Genomic DNA, 24114 nt, shown 5'->3' on the forward strand with positions numbered 1-24114 from the left:
GAGATGTCTGTGGAGACAGCACTCTCATCACGTCAAAAGCCTCCTGTCCCTGATCTGAAGATATCCCTGGATCTGAAGAAGCTAAGGGAACCCCTGGAATCAAGGACAAGGGGCCCGAGGCTGAGGTAGGAGCCGAGCTCACCCATGCCGATGCCTCAAGAGGCAAGGCGGCATCAGACAACAGTCTGATCAGACTCACCTCCCCGGACCCTACTGGAGAGCGTCGGCTCCTAGACTCCTCGAGCTCTGATGGATCTGAGGATGTCGGAGCAATGGTCGAATCCAATGATCCCGTAGTAGGTCTCAGATCTGAGGCTTCCAGTAAAATCAGCTCTGGATCTTCTGACTCCTAAGCCAAGAGTCAGATCGGAGGAGGAATCAGAGCAAAAGAGGTGGATGTGGTAGGATCCAAAGCCCTCAGGGTTGAATCTGACAACAACTTGGCCAGCGCTGGTGCCCTCAATAGCCTCTGTACCACCCAATTCACATCGTCATCAGACAGCTCCATGGCTGGAGACTGGCTTCATATCTCAAACTCTACCAGCACAGAAACAGATGGTGTCAGAGCTAAATGTTTCTCGGATCTGGTAGGCTTTGGATCTGGTGTGGAAGTTTTAGATATCTTTTTTGATGCTTCAGATAGGGTAGTAGATGAAGATCTCTTCCAGACTTGTCTGATTTGTCTGATTTTTTGAAGTGAGAGACTTATCAATTTTAGATAAACCCAGACCTTCTTCTAAAGCCTCTGAGAAGGGGGATTTTAATAACCCTTTTAATATCAATTTGTTCTTCCTTTCCAGGAGCACTCTGTGGTTAAAAGCATGACAGATACAGAATGACTCCTGGAGATGGACAGTTCCAAGGCAATAGATGCAAAGCGTGTGTCTATCACTTAAAGGGCATGCTCTTCCTACAGCCCTCGCCTTTTTTTAAACCCATTGGTTTCAAGTCCCTATCTGACATTTTTACAGAGAAACACTAGAAAAATGGGAAGACAAGAAAAAACTAGTAACTACCTGGACAAGAAAAGGAAAATTAACAAGGAGTTTTCACAACTTTTTCTTTTTAATAGACTAACACCAGAGTGATCTGAAGAAAAAAGGGAAACAGACGGAATTAGAGGGATGCACAGCCCTCTAACTTAAACAGGATATGCCCAGGAGACAGAAAAGGGGAACAGAAAGCCCTCTAACTTAAACAGGCTAAAGGGAAAGGCAGTTCTCTAACTTAAACGAACTGTCTTAAAAGGGACTTCAAACAATAATACAAAGAACAGGAATAAGAGCCCTCTAACTTAAACGGGCTATTTATCCTTGAAAGGAAAAAGCCAGGAGAGAGACAACAAGGTCTGAATGAAAGAAGATGGCCAACAAAAAAAAAAACAGCCACAAAGAGCGGAAATAGTAAAACCTAACTATATAAGGATAAATAACAGACAAAAATAACTTTCTTTTAAAAGTTAAAGCAGAAAAACAGATAATACTTAGCCAGAGCTAGCAGAACGAGCACCCAATCTTGTTTAGTGGCAAATGAGATCTGAGGATGGTTTTTAGTGCATGCTGGGCTAGGGTGCAGCCATGAGCTGGCAGAAGACCTCGAGCTTGAATATAAAGGCTGAGATGGATCTGAGGATCAGATCCGAACCCAACCTAGTAGGAATGAAGGTGAGATAGGACAACATCACATCAAGTAACTCCACATGCACTTCTGAGAACATTGCAGGCTGAGAAGAGCACTTTGGACAAACATCAAAGAGACTGAAACAAAAAGAAGTTATGTCCTTACCATAACGTTCCATGTGAGTTGTTCATCTCGCCTTTTTGTTCTTACACGTGGGTTGGAGCCGATCCCTCGGCTCCGAATCGGCCGCTTTCAAGCTCAAACTCTCAGAGAAGCTCAAGACCTAGTGTATATCCCATGATGCTCTACTGTGAATCCCCAGATCTAGTATGCTGCAACCAAGACAGCCTACAGGAAGAAATGAAACTATACTGTCTACCTATGAAGGTAGCTAAAAGATTGTAGATAGGAAGAACAGAATATGCAATACAGACTGACAACTCAACCAATCTACCAAGGCAAACATCCTGCTCGACTGGAGGGGGAAGGTGGGCGGGAATGTAAGAACAAAAAGGCGAAATGAACAACTCACATGGAACGTTATGGTAAGGACATAACTTTTTTACGTGAAGTTGTTCTATCTCGCCGTCTTGTTCTTACACGTGGGTAGCGTCCCAAGCACCCTGATCCTGGGTGGCTCACGGGAGAACATTTCTGAGCACAGTGGAACCAAAGGTAGCCCTGTCCCTGGAGGTCCTATCCACTTTGTAATGAGTGATAAACGTGTGAGGTTTTGACCACGTGGCAGCTGCACAGATGGTATCTAAGGGTAATCGAGCTGCATGAGCTAATGACGCAGAAACAGCTCGTGTCGAGTGGGCCTTGACGTTAGATTCTAATGGCTGAATAGTGGAGGCATAAATGGAGTTGATGCAGTCAGAGAGCCACTTAGACAATGTGATTTTTGATACTGCAAAACCTTTCTTATTTTCTGTGAAAGAGACAAAAAGTTGATCCGATTGTTCGAAATCTTTCGTTCTATCTAGATAGAACCTCAGTTGTCTGTGTACATCAAGTTTGTGTAACATATATTCCAGTCTGTTGGTATGGTGCCTGAAGAAGGTTGGAAGCTCAATGGACTGATTTAAGTTAGCTTCTGAACAGACCTTGGGAAGAAAGGTAGGATTAGTCCTAAGGGAGACTCTATCGTGGTGAAAAATCAAATATGGGGGTTTGGAGGATAAGGCTTGAAGCTCTGAGACCCTACATGCAGATGTAATGGCTACCAGGAATATAGTTTTCCAAGACAAGAGCTTTAAGTAACAGAATGAAGTGGGTTCAAAGGGGGCGAGCATCAATTGGGATAAAACCAGATTCAAATTCCAGGGAGAGACAGGATGTCTGATAGGTGGTCTGAGATGGTGGGTTCCTTTTAAGAATGCTTTACATAGTCTATGCGACATGATGTTAGACCCATTAAACCCCACATGGAAATTGGAAATAGCTGCCAATTGGACTCTATTGGTGGTAGCTGCTGAGCCATCATGGAACAAGGAAAATAAGAACTCTAAGATGATATGAACAGGTGCTACATAAGGATCAATGTCATGTTGAGAGGCCCAGTGAACAAACTGTTTCCATTTGTTATTGTATAGCTTCCTGGTAGATAGTTTATGAGAGGAAACTATAATATGCTGGACCACAGAAGACAAATCTTGAGACCTGGCTAATGTGGGAATAGGAGCAGCCACGCTGTCAGTTTTAGGGAGGTGAGGGTGGGATGAAGAACTCCTGATGAATGAGTCAGAAGATCCGGCCTGGGTCCAAGATCCATGGTTCTTCCACTTGATACTTCCACGGGAAGGGGAACCAAATCTGTCGAGGCCAAGACAGGGCTATCAAGATCACAGTCCTTCCCAGAGTTTTGGCTTTCTGCATGAATTTGGGAATTAGGGGGTATTGGCGAAAAGGCATATAACAGCTCCGGGGGCAAATCGTGTATGAGTGCGTCCCTTGGTTTGTTCCCCAGTGGGGGATAAAGGGCAAAGTAGCTGCTGCATTTGGCATTCATTGGAGATGCAAATAGGTCGCAGCAAGGCTGGCCCCATCAGCGGAAGATCTCTTCCGCCACCTTCTGTTTGAGAGACCACTCGTGAGGCAACAGCATGGCTCTGCTTAGTTTGTCCGCTATCACGTTGGATGACCCCAGGATGTGCGTTGCTATCAGAAAGCGTCTGGTGGATACAGCCCACTGCCAAATTCTTAGGGCCTCCCGGCATAAGGGATATGATCTGGTTCCCCCTTGCTTGTTGATATACCAGACTACCGACATGTTGTCTGTCTGGATAGCAATTGTACCTAGAGGAAGAGAATCGTGAAAGTGTTGCAATGCTAGGAACACCACTCTCAGCTCTAGGACATTTATATGCAAATGTGTTTCCATGATTAACCAAGTGCCTTGGTCAGTCTTTCCCTGAAATAGCCCCCCCCCCACTCTATCATGGAAGCATCCGTGGTCACTGTGGCTGTGGGTTGGGGAAGAACAAAGGGACGTCCGATTATCACTTGGTCGCTGTTCAACCACCAATTGAGATCCTTTTTGCAAAGATTCATTAGTCGGATCTCGTGTGACATGGGCAGACGTTGGTAAGACCATTGCGCAAAGAGTAGCCACTGGAGTATTCGCATGTGCATTCGACCTAACGGAACTGCTATCAGTGTGGCTGCCATTGTGCCTAAAAGTTACAGTATTTGGGATGCAGGAGCTTTGTTCTGGACCAACAGGCTGGATAGTTGATCTTTTAGAGATATGATTCTTGATTGGGGCAACGTGATCCTTGCATTGACGGTGTCCAGTTCTGCCCCTATAAATGTAATATGCTGCGAGGGCAATAACGCAGATTTTTTGAAGTTTAGGGTTATACCCAACTGGGAACAAAGGTTTATGGTGAATTCTCTTGCTTGTATTAGTTGATGCCTGGAGGTGGCGGTGAGGAGCCAGTCATCCAGATATGGAAACACCTGGAATCCCAATTGTCTCAGGTGAGCCGTGACCACTGCCATACATTTGGTGAACACCCTGGGGGCTGTGGTGAGACCAAAGGGCAGGTCTCTGAATTGGTAATGACTGGTCCCAAGCCAGAAATGCAGGTGATCTCTGGATGATCTGTCCATTTTGATGTGGTAGTAAGCATCATTGAGATCTATAGAGCACATCCAATCACCCGTTGCTAAGAATGGGAGAACTGATTGCAGCATGACCATCCGGAACTTCTCCTTCTTGACGAAGGTGTTGAGCTTGCTGAGGTCTAGTATGGGCCTCCAGTCCCCTGTTTTCTTTGGAACTAAAAAGAACCTTGAGTAAGTTCTGGATCCTATTTGGTCCCCTGGAACTGGTTGGATGACTCTTTTGTCTAGCAGGTTTTGGATTTCTATGGCTGCTAGTTCTCTCAGACTGGGTGAAACGTCTGGGATCCTTGTACCCATGGGGGGGGGGGGTTTGTAAAGGGAATGTAGTAACCTCTGGCAATGATGCTTTTTACCCAAGAATCCATTGTAATGTTTAGCCAGGTGTTTGGGTATAAAGCCAAGTGACCATCGACTGCCTCCAGAGTAGGACAGCCGGGCTTCCTTTCAGGAACGCTGATAGGGCTTCCCAGAGAACTGTTCCCTGTTGCCCTGGTTTTGCGGACTGCCTCTGCCATTTGGACGGCGTCTTCCATTTTTGCCCCCTCCTCTGCCTCTAGAGGGGGTCTCAGTAGGTGTGTTTTGGAAATCTCCTTGGGGTTTCCGGAACCACATTTTCCCACTTCGTTGCCCTTTGGGTATGGTCTAGTTGGAGTGAAAAAACGGACTCCAACGGCAGACAGAGTCTTTCCTTCTTGTTCACACCTAGTAAGTGTCTCCTTAACTTTGGGTCCGAACAAGGCGGATCCATCGAATGGGGTATTGATGAAGGAAGATTTAAAGGCTTCCGCAAAAGAGCAAAGGCGCATCCAGGACTGTCTCCAAAGAGCTATCGCTGAGCCTGCCACCCTACTCGATCCATCGGCAGCATAAGAAATGAGTCGCATGGATGAGTTTACTATGGAATTGAGGGTGTTGAGTTGTGCAGTCACCTTCTCAGAAACTGCATCAGCTGTGTTACCCTGGAGAGTATCTCCCAGCTCTTTGAGGAGATCTCATTGAAGACGGGTAAAATGTGTCAGGTAGTTGAGCGATCTCATGGAAAATGCCGCAGAACTAAATATGCATTTCCCATATCTGTCCATAGTCCTAGAATCTCTATTAGGAGGATGGACAGCAGAAGAGGTTTCCGACATCTCATTCTTGGTGGCTGCCGCCACCACCATGGCTTCAACTGGGACTCCCTTTGTTAGAAAGGCTTTATCAGTAGGGGAAGTAATAAACTTGTTGGGCCTCCGAGGGACCGATTTCACTGAATCAGGAGACTCCTACGCCCTTCGAGCAACCAGCTCCATCAGTTCATCGAAGGGCGGAGTAACCCAGGAGGTGGATGGTTGAGATCCAAAGGCCTTCAGGAGGACCGACTCATCCTCAGTAGGGGCAAGGGACTGCCAATCACCCCTCTGCCTTAAGATTTCCAATATGTCTGCAAATGAGACATCCTCTGATGGGGATCATGGGGACCCTTCTGATTCCTCCAAGTCGGTATCTGATGTCAGGGATTCCTGTGGGGAATCCAAGTGCCTCCTCTTGCACAATCTCTTCCTAGGTACTTCAACGGTGGGAGCGTCCGGTGAAGTCCCTAGAGAGGAGGGGCCACCCAATGGGGATACCTCAGGCCCTGGATCTCGACGCTTGGTGGGGATCTGCAGGGAAGAGGTAGAACAAGGCCCCTTAGGGGGAGGAGAAGACAGATCCGAGGAGGTAGTGGTCTTAGCAGACATGACCTTCGTCACGGCATCGAAAACACCAGAATCTTGGTCCAAAAAGTCCGTCAGCTCCAAAGAGGCCGGCAGCTCTCCCCAAGCTGAGACCCCCCACTCCAATCCAGAGGACGGAGCCGAGGCCACCTGCGCTGAAGCCCCGAGTGGAAGGGTCAGAACCGAGGTATTGGTTCGACTCTCCACCCCGGAGCCAGCGAGGGACTGTCAGCCCTGAGATTCCCCGGTCGGAAGCGAGGAGATCAAGGTCGATGGAGCCGAGGGAGGTGGATCGAACCTCGGCTCCGAGAGCTCTACCAACATCGGTTCTGCCTGCTCCGTCTCTGAATGCTCGATTGGCTTCGGAGGAGGAGATGGAGAAGTTATGGCTGGGGTTTCAGGCTTCGACACCGAGTGGCTTGAAGCAGACAGCATTTTGGCCAGGGCCGGGTTCTCTAAGAGCCTCTTGACCACTCGGTCCAGATCCACATCGGAATGCCTCGAAGAATGCGTCGAGGGATGGGTCAAAGGAGCCGAAGATGGAACCGATTGAAGAACTGGAGACTGAGGAGTCTCCAATATCGGTTCCACAACTGGGCTCCGAGGCAGAGGGTCGATACATGGCTCCAAGGCCTGTGGAGCCGATGCACAAACCATTCCAGAGGAACTCTGAGCCGATGACTTGGGCTCCGAGGATCCCTTGGAAGACTTCGACCCTTTCAAAGCCTTGGAAGAGAGGTCAGCCTTGTCTAAGGTAGCCTGAAAATCAGGCTTCAGGAGTCCTCTATCTACCAGCTTCCTCCTCCTTTCCAAGAGAACCCTGGCGCTAAAGGAGTGGCAGATAGAGCACACCTCTTGTAGGTGTACAGAACCCAAACAGTAAATGCAGGTGGAGTGGTTGTCTGTAATAGACATCTTTTGACCGCACTCACACCTTCTGAAACCTGACTTTTGTTTCTCTGACATTTTAAATAATTCAGGTCCCTAAATTTTTATTTGACTAAGAAAATTAGTTACTTTTAACTATAACTACAAACTAGTATTAACTAACTTCCTACCAAAATATATATATATATATATATATATATATATATATATATATATATATATATATTTTTTTTCTAAACACACTAAATATCTAATATTAACTACCACACTAGATATATGATGCACACTAGATTATATAAGAAGATAAACACACACACAATAGCTGACAGAGCCCTGCCACGCCCAAGAAAAAGAGGCCTAAAGCCCTGAAGAAAAACTTTTTAGAAAATCCTAAGCAAGTTATACTAACAGGCAAAAAACCTTAATACTATAATAAAGGTTGAAATCTAAGTATGTGTAATACTAATTTAAAGACAAAAAATCCTATTAATACAGAAAATTTTAAATCACTGGCCCGAGCTTCCTCCGACGAGCTGTTGATCCGTTGCAGCTGCAAACTAGATCTGGGGATTCACAGTAGAGCATCATGGGATATATACTAGGTCTCGAGCTTCTCTGAGAGTTTGAGCTTGAAAGCGGCCGATTCGGAGCCGAGGGATCGGCTCCGACCCACGTGTAAGAACAAAACGGTGACATAGAACAACTTCACATTAATAATTCCATAAACTGTAATTGTACCATGACAGAAGAATGGACTCCATTTTGTTAAGGTATCAGTATACTTTTGTTCACATTATAAATTATTATTGTGTTTCTTAACCACTTTCACTTTTTGTGTATCCGTAGTATAGTTCTAATTATAGCTCTACTTTTGCATTTTATTCATTCTCACTTCATTTATTGCACTTTATTTACCCAGGTCTGAGACTAAAATTGTTCAGAAATGATCGGTACTGTATTCCAGTAAATAAATTCAAAATTAAATAAATAAACAAATAAGCTTGCAGGCAGTAAAGGATTTCAAGCTTCAACGTGACCATTTCTCCTACGTTTGTATTATATTTGTGAATTTAGAAAGCTGACAATTGGTATTTTTAAGTGTGACAACTACACTATATACAAACACCTTATTTTATAAAGAGAAAACAAATCTGCAGTCATCTACATTGTAAGGCATCCTGGGAATTCTGAAAATTTCCACTGAAATAAACAGCCATTTCTGAACACAAAGGCTAAATCAAAATACAGCCCAATAAGCTTTTCTGCATTTTAAAGTCAAAATTTAACTTAACAGAAGACAAACACATTTTACTTTATCAAAGATCTTCAGTGTCCTTCATGAAGCTAGGGGGTAAAGTCAGGTTAATGGAAGCACTTAAAATGTAATTTATTTTTTTCCTTCCTTTCCTCTCCTGCTATCAGGATGTTTGTCTCATGACTTAGAGATGTGTGACATTTTCCTTTTTTAATATAAGAGTAAGGAATGTAGTTTGAATAGTGTACAATTTCTAAACTTCTCTTGTGAATGCATCAAAAAGAAGAAAGACTAGGAACTGTCTTCTTTTGAGATGTAACTGCTGTAGTTTCTAATGGACTTAATGGCGCATCTATTTATTTATTTATGTTTGTTTAATGGGGTGTACACTATCACAGTAGACCATCTGAAGGCACAGCTCGGGTGAAGAAATTCACAAAAAAAAGAAATAAGAACTGATTAACAAAAGGTATAAAGTCAAGCAGACAATTACACAATGAGCAAACAGTATTAATAAAGGAGAAAAAAACAAATGTGGATTAATATTAGTAGTAAATATGAGAGATAAGCAGCAGATGAGAAAATACAGTGAAAGTAAAAGTGATATAGGCGAGGGAAGAGTTAGGTGACGTGTCCAGTAGAAAAGCACTTTCAGAGTTTTGATGGAGTTTTCTTTTGAGTTGTGCTCTTAAAGTGTTGCTAACAGTGCTTATATACCAAAAAGGTTTTCTAATAAAGAATACTTCAGAAACAAACTACAGATGCATTTTCTTCAGAAATGTATTACTTCTTCAGAGAGTTGTTCTTCAGAAAATACTTTAGATACACACTTTGGAAGTTTTCTTCTCATGAACTAATTACTTAGCTTGGCATGTGGTTTAGCTCTGTTTCTGCTAGTAGTTGTTGATTTGACCACGCTAGCTGGTCCACTGGACTACTCATGCTGTTTCTCATAGCTAGCCACACTAAGAGGTATGTCATCTTTGGTGTTATTACATTCTGCTCTTAAAGTGAGGAAAGGGGAGATTTCTTTTAGGTGAGAGGAAGGATTACCAGAGTTTTGGTGCAAGAATGGAGAAGGAGTGGTCGGTACAGTGCAGCTTAGTTTGGGGGATCTGGAGTGAAGAAATCAGCTAAGAGAAATTGTAGAGGTTGCTGGGAGGTGGTTTTATTAGAGTTTGCCAGCTAGAAGAACTGTCCCTTGGAACACGACTCCACCACCCATTCCAAAGCCATATGATTCACAGTCACCTATGGAGTTGAACTACTACTAGAGTCTCCTCTTTTCAAACTAATTCAACTAGGTGCCTTTAGTAGTAGTTCAACTCCATAGGTGACTGTGAATCATATGGCTTTGGAATGGGTGGTGGAGTCGTGTTCCAAGGGACAGTGTCAAAGAATCAGCAGATTTTGCTTTCAGTGCACTGCAGTGTGGATGAGATATTTTTAGAGACTGTAGCTTTTGGGACCTCATATTGCAGTTGAGTTAACAGGACTCATTTGCGTATTGCAGCTTTTGCAAGAGAAGTATTTGCCAGGAATAGAATAAAACAGAGTTGATATTTTATCTAGTGTTTTCAATCTGGTTATGGAAGTTAAGTGACTGGTCCAGCCACAAACACAAGTATTTAAAGGATGTGGTTATCCTATTGGGATACCACTGAGTTCTGAAATGTTAAGAATTTTTGGAGTTTTTTTTCAACTTTTGGGTTTGAATATTTGAATGTGAGGACAGGATCGAAGGACAGCTATATCATTGGCATAAGCAGTGATAGGAAGCTTATGGATGTCAGAGGGAGATTTGTTAATAAAGACTGAAAACAAAAGTTGGGAGAGCATGGGCTTACATATCACTAAGCCACAGCAGGGTGGATTCAATGAGAGGAAGCAGATTTGGCTATGCACTGGCAGTTTCTAAGGTTGGAAATCAAAGTAAAAATTGGTTTTACTACTTGTTTTCCCCAGGCTGACAATAAGAGGATGATGTCATATGATGAACATTGGGGACTGGGGAAAATATTTGTATATAATATACTACACTAGAAGAAGTTGATGCTGTCTTGTTTGTGGTGAACCAATCTTTGACTACTAATTGTTAATTTATCTAATCTACGATGGTTAGGAATGGTACTTCTGTATTAAGATATATCCAGGGAGCTTACTTTTTTTTGACATGCATCTGTAGGGAATAATGTCTTTATTTTGATTTTATATATATGTGTGCATGTACGTGTATGTGTGGTTGTGCACGCGCGCGCGTGTGTGTGTGTGTGTGTGTGTACTTCAAAATATCAAGGTAGCAGAAGATCAGACAACAAAATATTGACCCCAAATTATCAGAAATCACAACATTGAAAGAATAAATAAATAAAGATCATGTTTTTGCAGGGGGCAATATAAATATCAGTTTCCAGATTACAAAATAGCAGGATAAGGGCAAATTCCCACTCCCCTATGCTTCATAATCTTCCACAAAGAAATGCCAGCAGAAACATACTATTATTATTATCATACTAAACTGAAATCGTAACTTGCAATATATTATAATAATATGTTGATAGTAATATTGTAATAGATTGTAATAGTAAATGGATTATTGTAATAGTTCTACAAAACAGGGAAAGACATATGTGTACATATATAATATCCTTGGAGGCAAAGATCTCAAACATAGTAATTCAGAAACACAAATAGTCAGCAGTACACCACATATCACACCTCTCCAAGGCCATCACAAATCACATAATCAAACATATGCTGAGGTTCAAAATATTAATTTGTCTAAACCTGAAAGAACTTCAAAACACAACACAGGCATAAAACACACACAGCATATTAACCCACTGGGAGACACTGACATCTGTGTAGTGACTGAGACATGGTTTAAAATAACGGACAGCATTCCGGCTGTGCAGGGCTCTAATGTTTTCCACAAATTTAGATCAGCTACTGCACAGGAGGGTAAAAAGGTGGAGATGCATCAGTCTACATTCAGAAGAGACTCACATTAAGGCTGATAAAGCAGCATGATGCATCAGACCTTCTTCAAGTCCAAATAACCATCAGAAAGGTCCCATACCTTATATCAGCTAGCTACAGGACCTCCTATGTAACAAAAGACAGCCACAATGCCTACCTACATGAAGTAGAATCATTCAGTGTTAAACCCAATACCATTTTCCTAGCTGATCTAAACTATGCAACAATAGAATGGGAAACCTACATCACCACTAGTCCACAAACACAAAGATTCCTGGACTTTGTCAATACAAATGCCCTGGAACAATTAGTCAGAGTACCTACTAACGGAAATAACATCTTGGATCAAGTCCTTACTAATATGGGAGCACTTTGCACCATCTCTTGAATATCTTTATCACTTGTTAGTTCTGACCATAAAGCAGGCTCCTTCAAAGTAAAACTGAAACCAGAGATCCTTTCCACACAAGGTACCTTTAGAAATTTCTTTAAGACAAACTACCTACTCGTAAGTGATACACTGGCAAGCTTCAAATCCCCACCAAACCCAGCTAACTCCACTGAATACACAGAAATGAGCACCGCCACACTAAAGTAGCATGTAAATAGCTGAATAGATGCAGCTGTACCCCGTAGGAACAAGTGCAGGGCAACCCCCAAAAACAGACTCACATGGTGGAACCATAACATCACCAAGCTTTATAATAAAAGGAAAACAAATTTGACCAAAGTAGGAACAGAAATTCCCAGAATGTCAGAGCCCTTGTCACTGAAATAAACAAACAACTTAATAAAATCAACCAAAGCCAAGCTTAAGGCCATACCTCTCAACCTGGAATCATAAAAAATCTGGACAAAGGCCCATGAAAAACAGGTACAAATACATAGGCTGATTAACATAAAATTTGCATACAAAATTATGTAACCTCACCCACTCCAACGGAATTGTTTTTAAATGCAAACTGAAGAACAAACAAAATTATTAAGCACAAAATAAACAGAAGAACAACAGTGTTTCAAATTAAAGCATGCTACAATTAAATAGAGCAAAAACAAGAAACTACCCCATTAGCCAAAAATTGTAAACACAGAGCATCGTCTAGTTGGCACATCATAGGAGGAAGAATAATAGAAAAGGCTAACAACAACAAGAATCTGGGATGGCAGTGTGCTTATTTAGGGAAGAATCCTCCTAATAATGCATGTATATTAGAATAATAAATCAGCTATGCAAAAAATAATACATTAGCAGCTGATACTATGAAGGCAGTTAGCAAATGTACATTCTACACATGTAGGCATATAGTACAGTTTCACGTGACAATGTATACAGACTTGTAATCTTTTCTAGGCTATATAAAAAGCCTCCTACTGTTGATAAATCTTTTAACTCAATAGGAAAAAATGCCCAACAAATTTTAAATTGTGCCTAGAACTTCCCAGCACTGTATCCACTGGGTAAATCTGTTGTGGGGTTACAGCTAGAAATATTATCTCCCACCCCTGTGGTGTGTACATGCCAACTAAAAGCTAACTACACATTCTACCTTAAAAATAACAATGCACAGACACAATTTTGTTTCGTCAGCTAACTAAAATTAGAGAAATTTACTCAAGTGAACAAAACCACATTAATCTAGCTGCTTCATTCACAATACCAACCAGTGGCATCACTTTTTTTACTGCTGCGGTGTATACTAAGATAAAAACAACAAACATGTTTGAATGGCAAGAACTACTTTGTCACATTTTTAACATCTAATAACAGTAAAATGTTTTATTTTGCAGTTGCACTAATACTGGAAGTACTACTTTCTGTTAGAAAATAAATAACAACCAGCTAAAACTAAATGAATAATTACAAGCGGCACTATGCAAGAAAAGAACTTGTCAAGACAGTTATAATTAAATCTGGAGATTCTATGAAAATCTGGACAGTGAGTTACTGAGCTTGCTAATACTAACTTATAAAGACGTATGACTTTATATTACCGTATGTTTTGTCTCATTACTAATGAGATTCCCAATATTTCTTTCTAAACACAGACAGACCCTAAAATCAAGGTTTTAATCCTAGAAGCATCAAAAGCCTAAAAACTAAGGGACAAGACATTACAAAAATATTTAGCGACACCAGCATCCTCAGTTGTTTTTATTCTTTTCTCAGCAAAGAATCTGGTGACAAACAGGCTGTTCTGCACTGAAGAAAATGTCAGGTCTGTATATCGTGAATCTTTGATCCAAGCTGTGAAGATAGGTGAAGGCTGCCAGCCTAGCCAGGTAGAATTTTGTAGATAATTCTGTCATTTGTAAATATTAATGTAAGCCACAGGCTTGTTCTCTTATATGTGAAAAGACGGTATTGGATGTTGAATTGAAAAAATGTAACAACAGTGCACTCTGCTGTAAAAAAGCTGATAAGTCAAGCATTGTGAAATTCGTTGATCTAAAACTCACAGACGAGATGTCATGAGGAAGGCATTCTGCCTAATGTTTTGAGGCCAGAGTTAATGGCTAGAATTTACATGTATAATTTCTTTTATTGCTCTGGTTTCCTGACCAGCTGCAAGATCAAAAGGGCTATTAACCTCTGAGTTTCTGTTAGCCTGGGAACCAGAAAGAAATGATGTAATCTGAAATGAATTCTAAGAATTCTAAAAAAAAGCCAAAAAAAAAAAAAAACTAATAGGGGGACAAATGCTCAGAATCAGGAACAGATTTTAAATTTGCTATTATAAAAATAGAATACTGCTAGAATACCTGTAAAAACAAAGTTCTTCTATTATGGTCTTTCCCATGGTATCCTGATTAGACTATGAACCATTTATTAAGAAACACCCAAAACTATGACATTTCACAATTATTTCACAATTTTAATTCAGAATTTTGTCTACAGAGCCTTGCAAACTCTGTGAAAGCTTGCTCCATACTCTCTACCTCTACATAAACTAACTCTGGAGTTGCTTCACTTCAAAATTTCAAGTATTCAGTTTTTGTTACTCAAGATTACTTTTTTTCATGAATGCAAAGAAAATATGGAATGCTAGTGAAGATGCTTCCTTAAATGAAGAACAATTAATACACTTACTCAAGCACATATAAGATAAATAACACATGAAGAAACAATCAGGAATCAAAGCAAACAAAATCTGACAAAAGATTAGTGAATGAACTGATAAAAAGTATAGCCTGCAAAAAAATTGTTATTAGCCCAACGAACATTACTAAGGATTTAACTGCAAGTCACGTTCACTAATGTGGCCTATAATTAATTTTTCAACATCAAAATGTAAACTATACTTTTTTATGAGTTCTCTATATAAACTCAGATGGACAGCAATTTACCAAGTGATGTATAATAAAAGTTTGTGTAATTCAACTTTATTAACACAAGGTTGAATAAACTTACATGTCGAACTACAAATGGAGGTCTTGTTTGCAGTGTAGACTTACTCTCATGAGGTCCCAAATTCATTTGCTTTACATGCAGAAAACTGTTCTCAATAAATTCATTTAAATATTTCCTTTTACAAGGTGATGGAGACCTCAGGTGGGAGGATTTTGTATGTTTTTCATATCCTTTATTCTTTTTCTTTGTTGTCTTGACTAAAGGAGAGTATGTTTTTTGAGGGGATCTATATCTGTAGCCATACTTTACTTGTCCATTTAACTTTCTTGTGTGATCTTCCTGTGTTTTAAATCAATACATGATAGGATTAATATACATAAACAACATTATAATGGATTATAATGCAAGTTAATATATCATATATCAAATCAATCTTCTAGCTAGCAAAAAAAAAAAAAAAAAAAAAATATATATATATATATATATATATATATATATATATATACTTATTACTAGCATTCTGACTAAAAAATAAAAATCAACATCATACTTACAAGATATGCAAATGTGTAACATGGCACACTTCTCCCTTTAAAAAACATAAAGTGCTATTTATAGCTGACTTATTAAGTATATTAAGTTCATTATTTTTTTTTTTAGGAAAGTGGTTCAAGAGAAAAAAAAATAAACCCTGGTGAAAGGAGATAAAAAATTCTTCAAGGTGAACGATACCCACCAAAATAAAGAAAATGTATTGTACATCAAGTTGTAAGCAGAGCAGAAGGAAGGCAAAACATCTGATCTGAGAAAGAATGGGGTCATGCTACCTTAGCTCATATAATATAAGAACTGTGGAACATCAAATATACCACCAAATCACTTAAAAGATGAAATTTTGGAATGAATACCACCAAATCACTTAAAAGATGAAATTTCAGAATGAGGAATAACTTCTTATTCCAATGACCTTTATAGTCTCTAAACAGCAGACATCTAAGCAATGCCCTCTGCACTTGAGATACAGGATACAATCTGCATTTTGGAATCAGGCTTCAGATGACAGCAAAACCAGACTTTCAGTTACAGCTGATGTGTACAGACAGATAATATTAGATGAAGGTACATGCAACCTTGCAAACAAATGGCTTTCAGATCCTTAATAACAGCATGTCCTTGTTGTTGTCAAAAATGTAAAACTAGGCCTACTACTTTATCAACTGTCAATCTTAGTATAGAAGAAATGTACGTTGGATAACATCTGTAGATTGCTGATACACATTTCCCAATGTCATCACAAAAACAAGACCATGTTTGTAGTTTTCATAGGTTTAGGATATGGATATTTTAAAAATGTTAAACTCGTTGCATCCAGATTGTGGCTCTATAGCAAGCAGTATTTCAATGAAGTGGAATATTTTGTGGGAAAGAAGGCAACTATGACAGTAAAAGAACTAAAGTTTTGTGAAGAATTCTACATTTTAGTATTACTATGGAGAAAGTACGTTTGTATGAAGCTTTTGACTTAACCACAAATTTCGCAGCCTATTCCAAAGTAAACTTACTCTAGTATATTTGCAATTATAGCTTTAAGTAAATGACTTCCTTCCAGCATCCATTTCAACCAATTTTATGTGCTTCCCTTCCACTGAATTGCATTCTAGTTATAACTGCAGCATTGAAGATAACCAAAAATTGTAAAAATATCCATCATCATGGGTTGGTAATAAAATACTTGCCTGGCATTGAGGTTAAGACTGCAAAGCTACGTACATAGCCAATATGGCAGACATCCTAAAAGAGGCAGTCATGTACTTGCCATCTGTTTAAGTCACAAACCAAAACAAGGCAAATGCCTGAGGATAAACACATCTCCTTTGAAGCCTTTCAGAACCAAGTTAAAATTTATTCAGGTTCTTGAACCAACACACTATTGCAATAAAACAAATAGAATAAATATACCGGTAGTCAAACATCCCCATGCTGAGTAGGGTGCAAAATCAGTATCCAGGTAAACACACCAGCAATATATACCAACTAGTAGTACAAACAGCTAGTACACAGTACACAGTACACACCACAGACTAAGGAATTCTTTGGTGATGGAAATCAGCACAGAGACAGGATTGAAGTGGAATATCTAAGTATGTGGTGCATGCCTCACACAGTTGAACTGTTTTACATGCTTGACACTTGTCTCTCTGATATTGTGACTTGCAGGTGGAGTAGCAAGTCTTATAAACTAAGTGAGAAGCAGGACAGAGGATCCCAAACACACAGAAAAACAAACAGTACCAAATAACATTTACAACTGACCCTAAACCCACAAGAGGGACAAAAAAGGCTGGTTCTGTGGAAGAACTGAAGACCTGAGCATAACCCAAATTGGTGAAATATGTGCTACAGAAGCTCACTGAGGGACAATGAGAGTAAGTGGTCAATACCAACTTGTCCATCCTGGGGAAAGGCAGGCAGTCTGCCAAACTGGTTGGCTAATAAATATAGGAGTGTAGGGTAGACAACAGTTGTATAGGCCTTAGAGACACCAAGCTGCACACCAGTGCATACCACTGGCAGAGGGTTAGCATGTGTGCTAAAATAGACATGCACCATCTGCAAACAGTAGTAGGGAGGGAGTCATAGCTTAAAATGGCATCCCCTAGTCTGAGGATGGTTACTCCAATTCTCAGCATATGCAACTCTCTTTTCCCAAGAAAAGAATAAGCTACAGTGTTCTTTCCCTTGGAGTCCATGCAGCAGGGCTCAACCGGCAGCAGGGGACCAGGGAAAAAAAGGAAAAATTTAAGGGAATGTAAAGTAAATTCCCAAAAGAATGCAGTCATCTCTATCAGTACAGGAAGAATACTCCAGGCCCTCATAACACTGCCTTGCCTAGTGGACTAGCAGCATCCATTGCCAAAACAGGCTATGTCCATAAGGAAGTATGCTACCTATATGAATCCCCTCAAAAAAACAGCATTTCCTTACCCTCATTAACACTGTTGGGTGCATCAGCCTTGCCATGCAGGAGGTTACAGAAGGTGTGTGTGTGTGTGTGTGTGTGTGTGTGTGTGTGTGTGTGTGTGTGTGTGTGTGTGTGTGTGTGTGTGTGCGTCTTTCGGCTTTTCCCGGTAAGGGGTCGCCACAGTGGAACTCCGGTCCGCTAATGATTGCCAGTTGATTTTTACATACCGGCTTGCCAGGCCTGACGCACAACCTTCAACTAAGGTACGCCCATTCATGCATGTCTCCACGCAGAAGACGCTCTAGCTGAGAATCAAACTGGACAGCGTCTTACTGTGAGGCAACAACGCTACTGCAGCACCACCACCGCGGGTGCAGGAGGTTACAGAAGGTCTTTTTCTTAATTCTAGTCTCTAGATATGAAAAGACAAACTAAACAACCTCCCCAAACAGTTTTCCAGCAGACATGAAATGTTCTAATCTTCAAAATCTGAATATCTGAGTAAGGTTATCCTTTGGGTCACGCTTGCCTTACTACCACAATACTTATTAAGAAAACTTAAGGAATTAATAAATAAAATAATAAATACACTTAAACTAGAGATATGTCTTATCAGCAGCGTCCACAATACTAGATACCTGGTATAACTCACTACACAAAGGTAATTCATACAGAATTGCAGCCATCTGCTTGAAACACTGGGTTGTTATAGTGCCATAAAATTCACAGAGTTACTGAAACATGCACTTTTTTCCAAAGGTGATACAATATTTTAGCCTCCTTATTGAAAGAACAAAATATATTAAGCACAGCCTTCCCTCAATAGTGAGCTTCTGCCAGTATTTTGTAAGCTCTGTGTGGAGAGAAATCAGCAAGCTTAACCCTAAAAACTTACTTTGCCATTTTTAAATGTCACAAGTCATCTAGGAATCATATATGGGTCCTGAAACATGTCCATGTAAGACCACTAAACTGCCACCCAAAGGAAAGGGGGAGAAACATAATAGAGGGAGAAGGATAAGATGCCTTAGGTTACTGGAATAATCAGAGAAATTCTCAAAGAAAAGGCAGGAAAATAGCCAGAATTTGTTAGATAAAGAAATATCACCTATCATTGTTCCTCCATCCAATTTCCTTTCTGTCAGTTGTCCTTCATCCAAAAAAAATGTAAGGAATGCTACAAACGAGTAGAAACATGTTACATTTCAAGTGCCCCTAGTTTAGCATACCTGACCTTATTTTTATTATATTATCAACAGCTGCTGATGATTTTAAGGGCCACTTTAAATTATTACAAATAGACTATCCTGCATGTATCCCTGATTAAAGTCATCAGGCGTATTTTATACGGAGGCAGCTGTTGCTATAAAATGTAAGTTGAGCTACCCTAAGTTCAGTGGTTTAAACTTCTACTATCATCAGGAGTGGGTGTTTAGATGTGACAAGTGTCTGCCCAGGATATGGGCTATGTTATAGCTACTTGTAATTCTAAAAGAAAACTCATTAAAAGTCTTATTTTGTTACCTACAATTACTTTGCCAAATGTCTACTACACATTTTGATGACTTAGCTTTTAACAGTAATTGCTCTGTGTAGTCTCTTGGCTTTAAATGTTTAACTTTAGCAATACTTCTGATTGTCAGTTATCTTAACTTGCCCAAAGAGCTTTCATTAATTTGACAGTCTAATTCTGTTCTTACCTTGATCCAGGTTTGACAGTGTAACAGTATTAGATCTATCATATTCTATAGTCTCCAAACTAATAATCTCTAAGCTGTAGCCATTTATCTCTTTCTTCATATCCTGGCTTTTGAATCTCACACTGCCCAACTACTTTCTGATACACTATCCACTTTTTTACCTCCTTTTGTCTATACTGCAAGCCCATCCACTTAGCTATGACACAGTATTAACTTTACTTGTGCTGAGTAATCTATTAAAGCAGCATCACTATTTTACCAAATCACACTACTCAAATTTGCCTCATGCCAGACTACTGTGCAGGTCTCTGCCTGCACTTTTTAAAGCAAAGAGACAACACTTTTCCTGCAGCAGAGTACTAATTCTATTTTTAATTTATTTAACAACAACCCATGACTGGGTGTGGGTATCATAGGATTAACCCATGGTTGGTGTGGTTTAATCATGAGTGTGAAACCCAAACAGTTAAACAAAGCCATCCGTGGGTTACTCCTGTGACACCCAAATCCAGTCATGGGTTAATGTTATTATACAATGATATTATTTAAGAAAGGAATTGCTTACTTCTCTTAAATGTCTTTGTATAACAATGCTGTAGTGTTCATCCACGTTCTTCCATGTTTGTTAATGTACCATGCATGCATATGGGAGTTACACTCCCACTCTTAATCTGTAAATCAGTATAGTGCAGGAGAAGCAACAGAGAAAAGAGAATCTCCACTGTTTTTTTGTTTTTTAACAGAATGCATGAAACCTGGACCAAGCCCAACATAACAAGGAAACAAAGGTCCAAAAATAGGGAGAGATTTTAAATATTGCTCTTATAATTTTAGAAAGTTCCTTAGAAAACAAAAATCTGGATATTCTGTCAAACACTGTTAACAGGTACAAGAGACTGCTGGAATTTGAGGCACAGTGCAAAAATACAAGGAAAACCAGGTATGTTTCTGTAGTTTTCCAGAACATACATTATTTTTCTTGTATTTTGCTCTGTCCTGTAAGCATATCCTAGTAAAAAAAGTCTGTCAGGTTAATAGTACTTCAGCAGCTGAACTTTTTTCTATTGGCATGCTTGTTGATCTGTCCAGTCACCATGCATGTTTTTGAATGGCAATCATCTGTTATTGTACAATTATTAAAACATTACATTTCAAATGGCAACATCAGTTTACATACATCAACAGAAAAGAAAACAAACTGTATTAACAGATTCTCTAAAGTTCCAGACGTGTCCAACCTGCGGCCTATGGGCCGCATGCGGCCCTCAGAGCTCTTTCATGCGGCCCTCAACCTCTAACTGCAACATCGATGTACGCATGCCCCAAAACACTTTTTTTGTTTTGTGTTTTTCGCTCCTGTGACCTGTAACGCTAATTTCGGTGTTCGCATGCGTCAAAGTACCCTTCTAGTTTTGTTTTTGAGCCAAAAAGGGTCAGTGTGTTTACACCATTATTTTGCACCGAACAATCAGTGTGTGTGTGTGTGTGTGTGTGTGTGTGTGTGTGTGTGTGTGTGTGTTTGTGTTCTCACTGAAGAGGGACTCGTGTATGGATTTGCCTCGGTTGCCTTTGAAAGGGACAGCACTCACCTGTGTTAATAGGTAAGCACGGAATGAGTGAGCACATGCATGAAAGTAGAATTGTGTGCGTGAAAGTAGAAGAAGAGTGTGTGTGTGTGTATGTGTGTATATGTGTGCATGACAGAAAGATACGCATGCACAAAGAGGCTAACAATGATCAGTCTACCTACTGAACACAAACAAGTTAGCTCACAAATATATCGTACATTAAAAGTACACTTTCATTAAATTGCGGCTTTCCTGACAGGGAGAGTGTTGTATTGAACATGAACTCATACCTCTTAACTGTATGGATTTTCAAAGAATGTCTGGATTTTTGCCTCATCTTCCAATTTGTGTCTTTTGCTTAGGAAATAAAAGTAGTCATCCAAGGTAATGCAGTTCCAGGGAGTAAGAATAAGACAGCGGCTTAGGGTTAATGGGTCAGTAGTGGATTGACTATGTGGGACTGTAGCATATAAAGTTGTATTGTTTTTTCAGACAAACAAAAAAGCACCTAGTACTGTTTTTTCATTGGTGGGTTCTAAGCAGTGCTAGATTGGACAACAGTAAGCATAGCTTTGGCGGATCATCAATACTGGCAAATCAAGTGGGCACAATGTCATTTTTTTAAATGTTGGGGATTTTAGTGTGTATGTGTGTGCTTATGGGTTGGGAGTGCTGCAACAGTAGATTATTAAAGACAGAGCCTTACAGACTGTGGAGAATGTTTCTTTGTTTCAAAACATGATACTTGGGTACGCATGCCAAAAGTAGATTTTTTAAGACATAGCTTCTTGCCATTTACAGTGGATGAATATTTACATTTAATGGACAATGCTAGCAGTATTAGCATGGGCCTGTGGGGTTCTGAAGGATGCCAAGTCTACCACTGCCAATGTCTTGTAAAGGGACCTGGAAATGGATATAGGGATGTTACTAAAAAATATAGTAAGTGGGCTTAGAAATATAGTTTAATTAAACAAAGTGTACTTTCAATTTACAGGCTATAATTTAATTTATTTCAGGTAGTCCAGATACTGGTCGATTGTATACCATTAGACTTAATTAGGGAGAGCTGTCATTCTGGGGAAACAAGCAGCCCTAGATTCAGTGAAAGCTCTGTGGTTGCTTGCAGGTATGAAGTTGCAGGATGTTGATGCAATGTGTTTTATTTATTATTTTAATGCATTTGTCATTTCAAAGCATGGTGTTCTTTGATGCAAAAAAGGCAGGACTGAATGAGTCATATAATGTTTAACTGACAATAATGGGATAGAAAGATTATAAGTGATGTATAATGTTTGCAGCTACAGTTGTTTCAATGGTGTCTGTGATGCATATCTATTTTTGGGCCTGTGTCCCACTTTTATTTTTCGCTATGTCCAGATTAGTTGCTCTAAGGTTGAGAGGTATGGTTCCATACTAAATCTGAAGTTGTATTTACCTTGGAAGACTTTTCGGCATAATTATGAAAAACAGTGCCTTTTAACATCTCTGCTTATTTCCAATATAAACTGCCATGTAACCTTGCAAATAACCTTCTTATTAAGCTACTTTACTTCTTTTGGAATTGACAGATATGATTCATCTGTTCGGACATAAGCATAGAGTGCTAATGTGACTTTGATTTCTTGCAGCAGTCTGTGGTTTACATATCACAATAACTTTTCTGTGTTTCTGGGTGTGTAATCAATTTAACAGTTTTAAAGATGTTTTCCAAAAATAAATAAATATATAATAAATAAATAATCCTCTCTACACTTTGAGCTATTGACAAAGTCTGGGAATTTGTTTTTTTTCAAAAGCGAAGGTCAGCATTACAGTTCAGTAAACTGTCAGTCTGTGAGTAACTTCTGCACAAATTAAAATGTCTGAATGTCAAATGGCTTTAGATCGGAGGGAAGTTTATTTTTATTTATTTTATTTTACATTTGTTTACTGGGAAAGTCCGACTGGATACAGGTCCATTTTCAGCAGAGGCCCGGGGAGAAAAGCTCCAAAAATAACACAAAACAATATAATACAATACATGAGAGAGAGAGACAGCAAATCATGGATGTAGTACTCATACAATATGGCAGAGATTACATCTCGTAACAGTGAGAATCATTGAGGTACAGAATTAACTTAAAAACATTTTTTTTTACAGTTATAATTACAGCAAGGCAAATATCAGTGAGTTAAGTTTTCAGGAGAAAGCTATTTTTACATAGCTGAAGCTCTGAAACAATATTTTGGTATGGATTAACCTGGGGATTGACACAAGTTATATGTTTACACCAGTATGTAGCATTATCTTAGAGAGTTTATGGTTTTCTTATTGAGTTACTTTTTGCCGAGCAGTTGTTTGTTGATTTATTGATGGTCCTTTTGGTGGTGGGAAATTGCATGGATAAATGCATCTCAATTATGTTTTTTTTAAGATATTTTGACTTCCAGACAATTTTATTCAGTGAGTGGGTGTCATGTGATTACTGAGGTTGCCTATTTTACAAGTAGGGGCTTTTGTGTGTGTGTGTGTGTGTGTGTGTGTGTGTGTGTGTGTGTGTGTGTGTGTGTGTGTGTGTGTGTGTGTGTGTGTGTAAGAGAGAGAGATTTAATATGTATACTGAATATAATTTTGCAAATGGAATTCTTAGTTAAACATGCCCCTCTTCTTGGGCAACTAGACTTGAGAAACCAATATTAGATCTTGGCCATCCAGCTGGGAAAGGTTAGTATGTGGATTTTCCATCTGGTTTGATGAAGGCTATGCTACTTACCCAAGGACTACATTTATGGCAATTCATCCAGCCATCGTGTTGCTGAACTACATTGTTTGATAATGAGTGGAGCTTTTTACAGAAGTTGAAGGTTTTTGTGTCAAGAATCTGTCCATAAAAAGTGGCTTGTTTATGTTGCAGTGAAGGCTGTGGTCTTTGTAGTGAGCGTTTTAAGTATAACCAGTATTTCCGAGGTTGAGGAAGTCTCTTA

The 24114-nt window shown here is 39.7% G+C and overlaps 1 protein-coding gene across 2 annotated transcripts in view; it reads right to left on the reverse strand.

The window, feature by feature from the left end:
• Window positions 1-24114, reverse strand: part of SPATA6L (spermatogenesis associated 6 like) — a 1246643-nt gene that overhangs the window by 485024 nt on the left and 737505 nt on the right. The window contains exon 7 of one of the 2 annotated variants that reach the window (XM_044061100.1): window positions 14978-15256. The exons of the other annotated variant lie outside the window; for it this stretch is intronic. Within the exon in view, the coding sequence (XP_043917035.1) occupies window positions 14978-15256 (279 nt within the window). The remainder of the gene's footprint in view (window positions 1-14977; window positions 15257-24114) is intronic. 2 annotated transcript variants of the gene reach the window in all.

The sequence above is a fragment of the Protopterus annectens genome, chromosome 2.part0 (assembly GCF_019279795.1).
Source record: "Protopterus annectens isolate FY-2018-M chromosome 2.part0, PAN1.0, whole genome shotgun sequence".
In the NCBI taxonomy this organism is placed as follows: Eukaryota; Metazoa; Chordata; order Ceratodontiformes; family Protopteridae; genus Protopterus; species Protopterus annectens.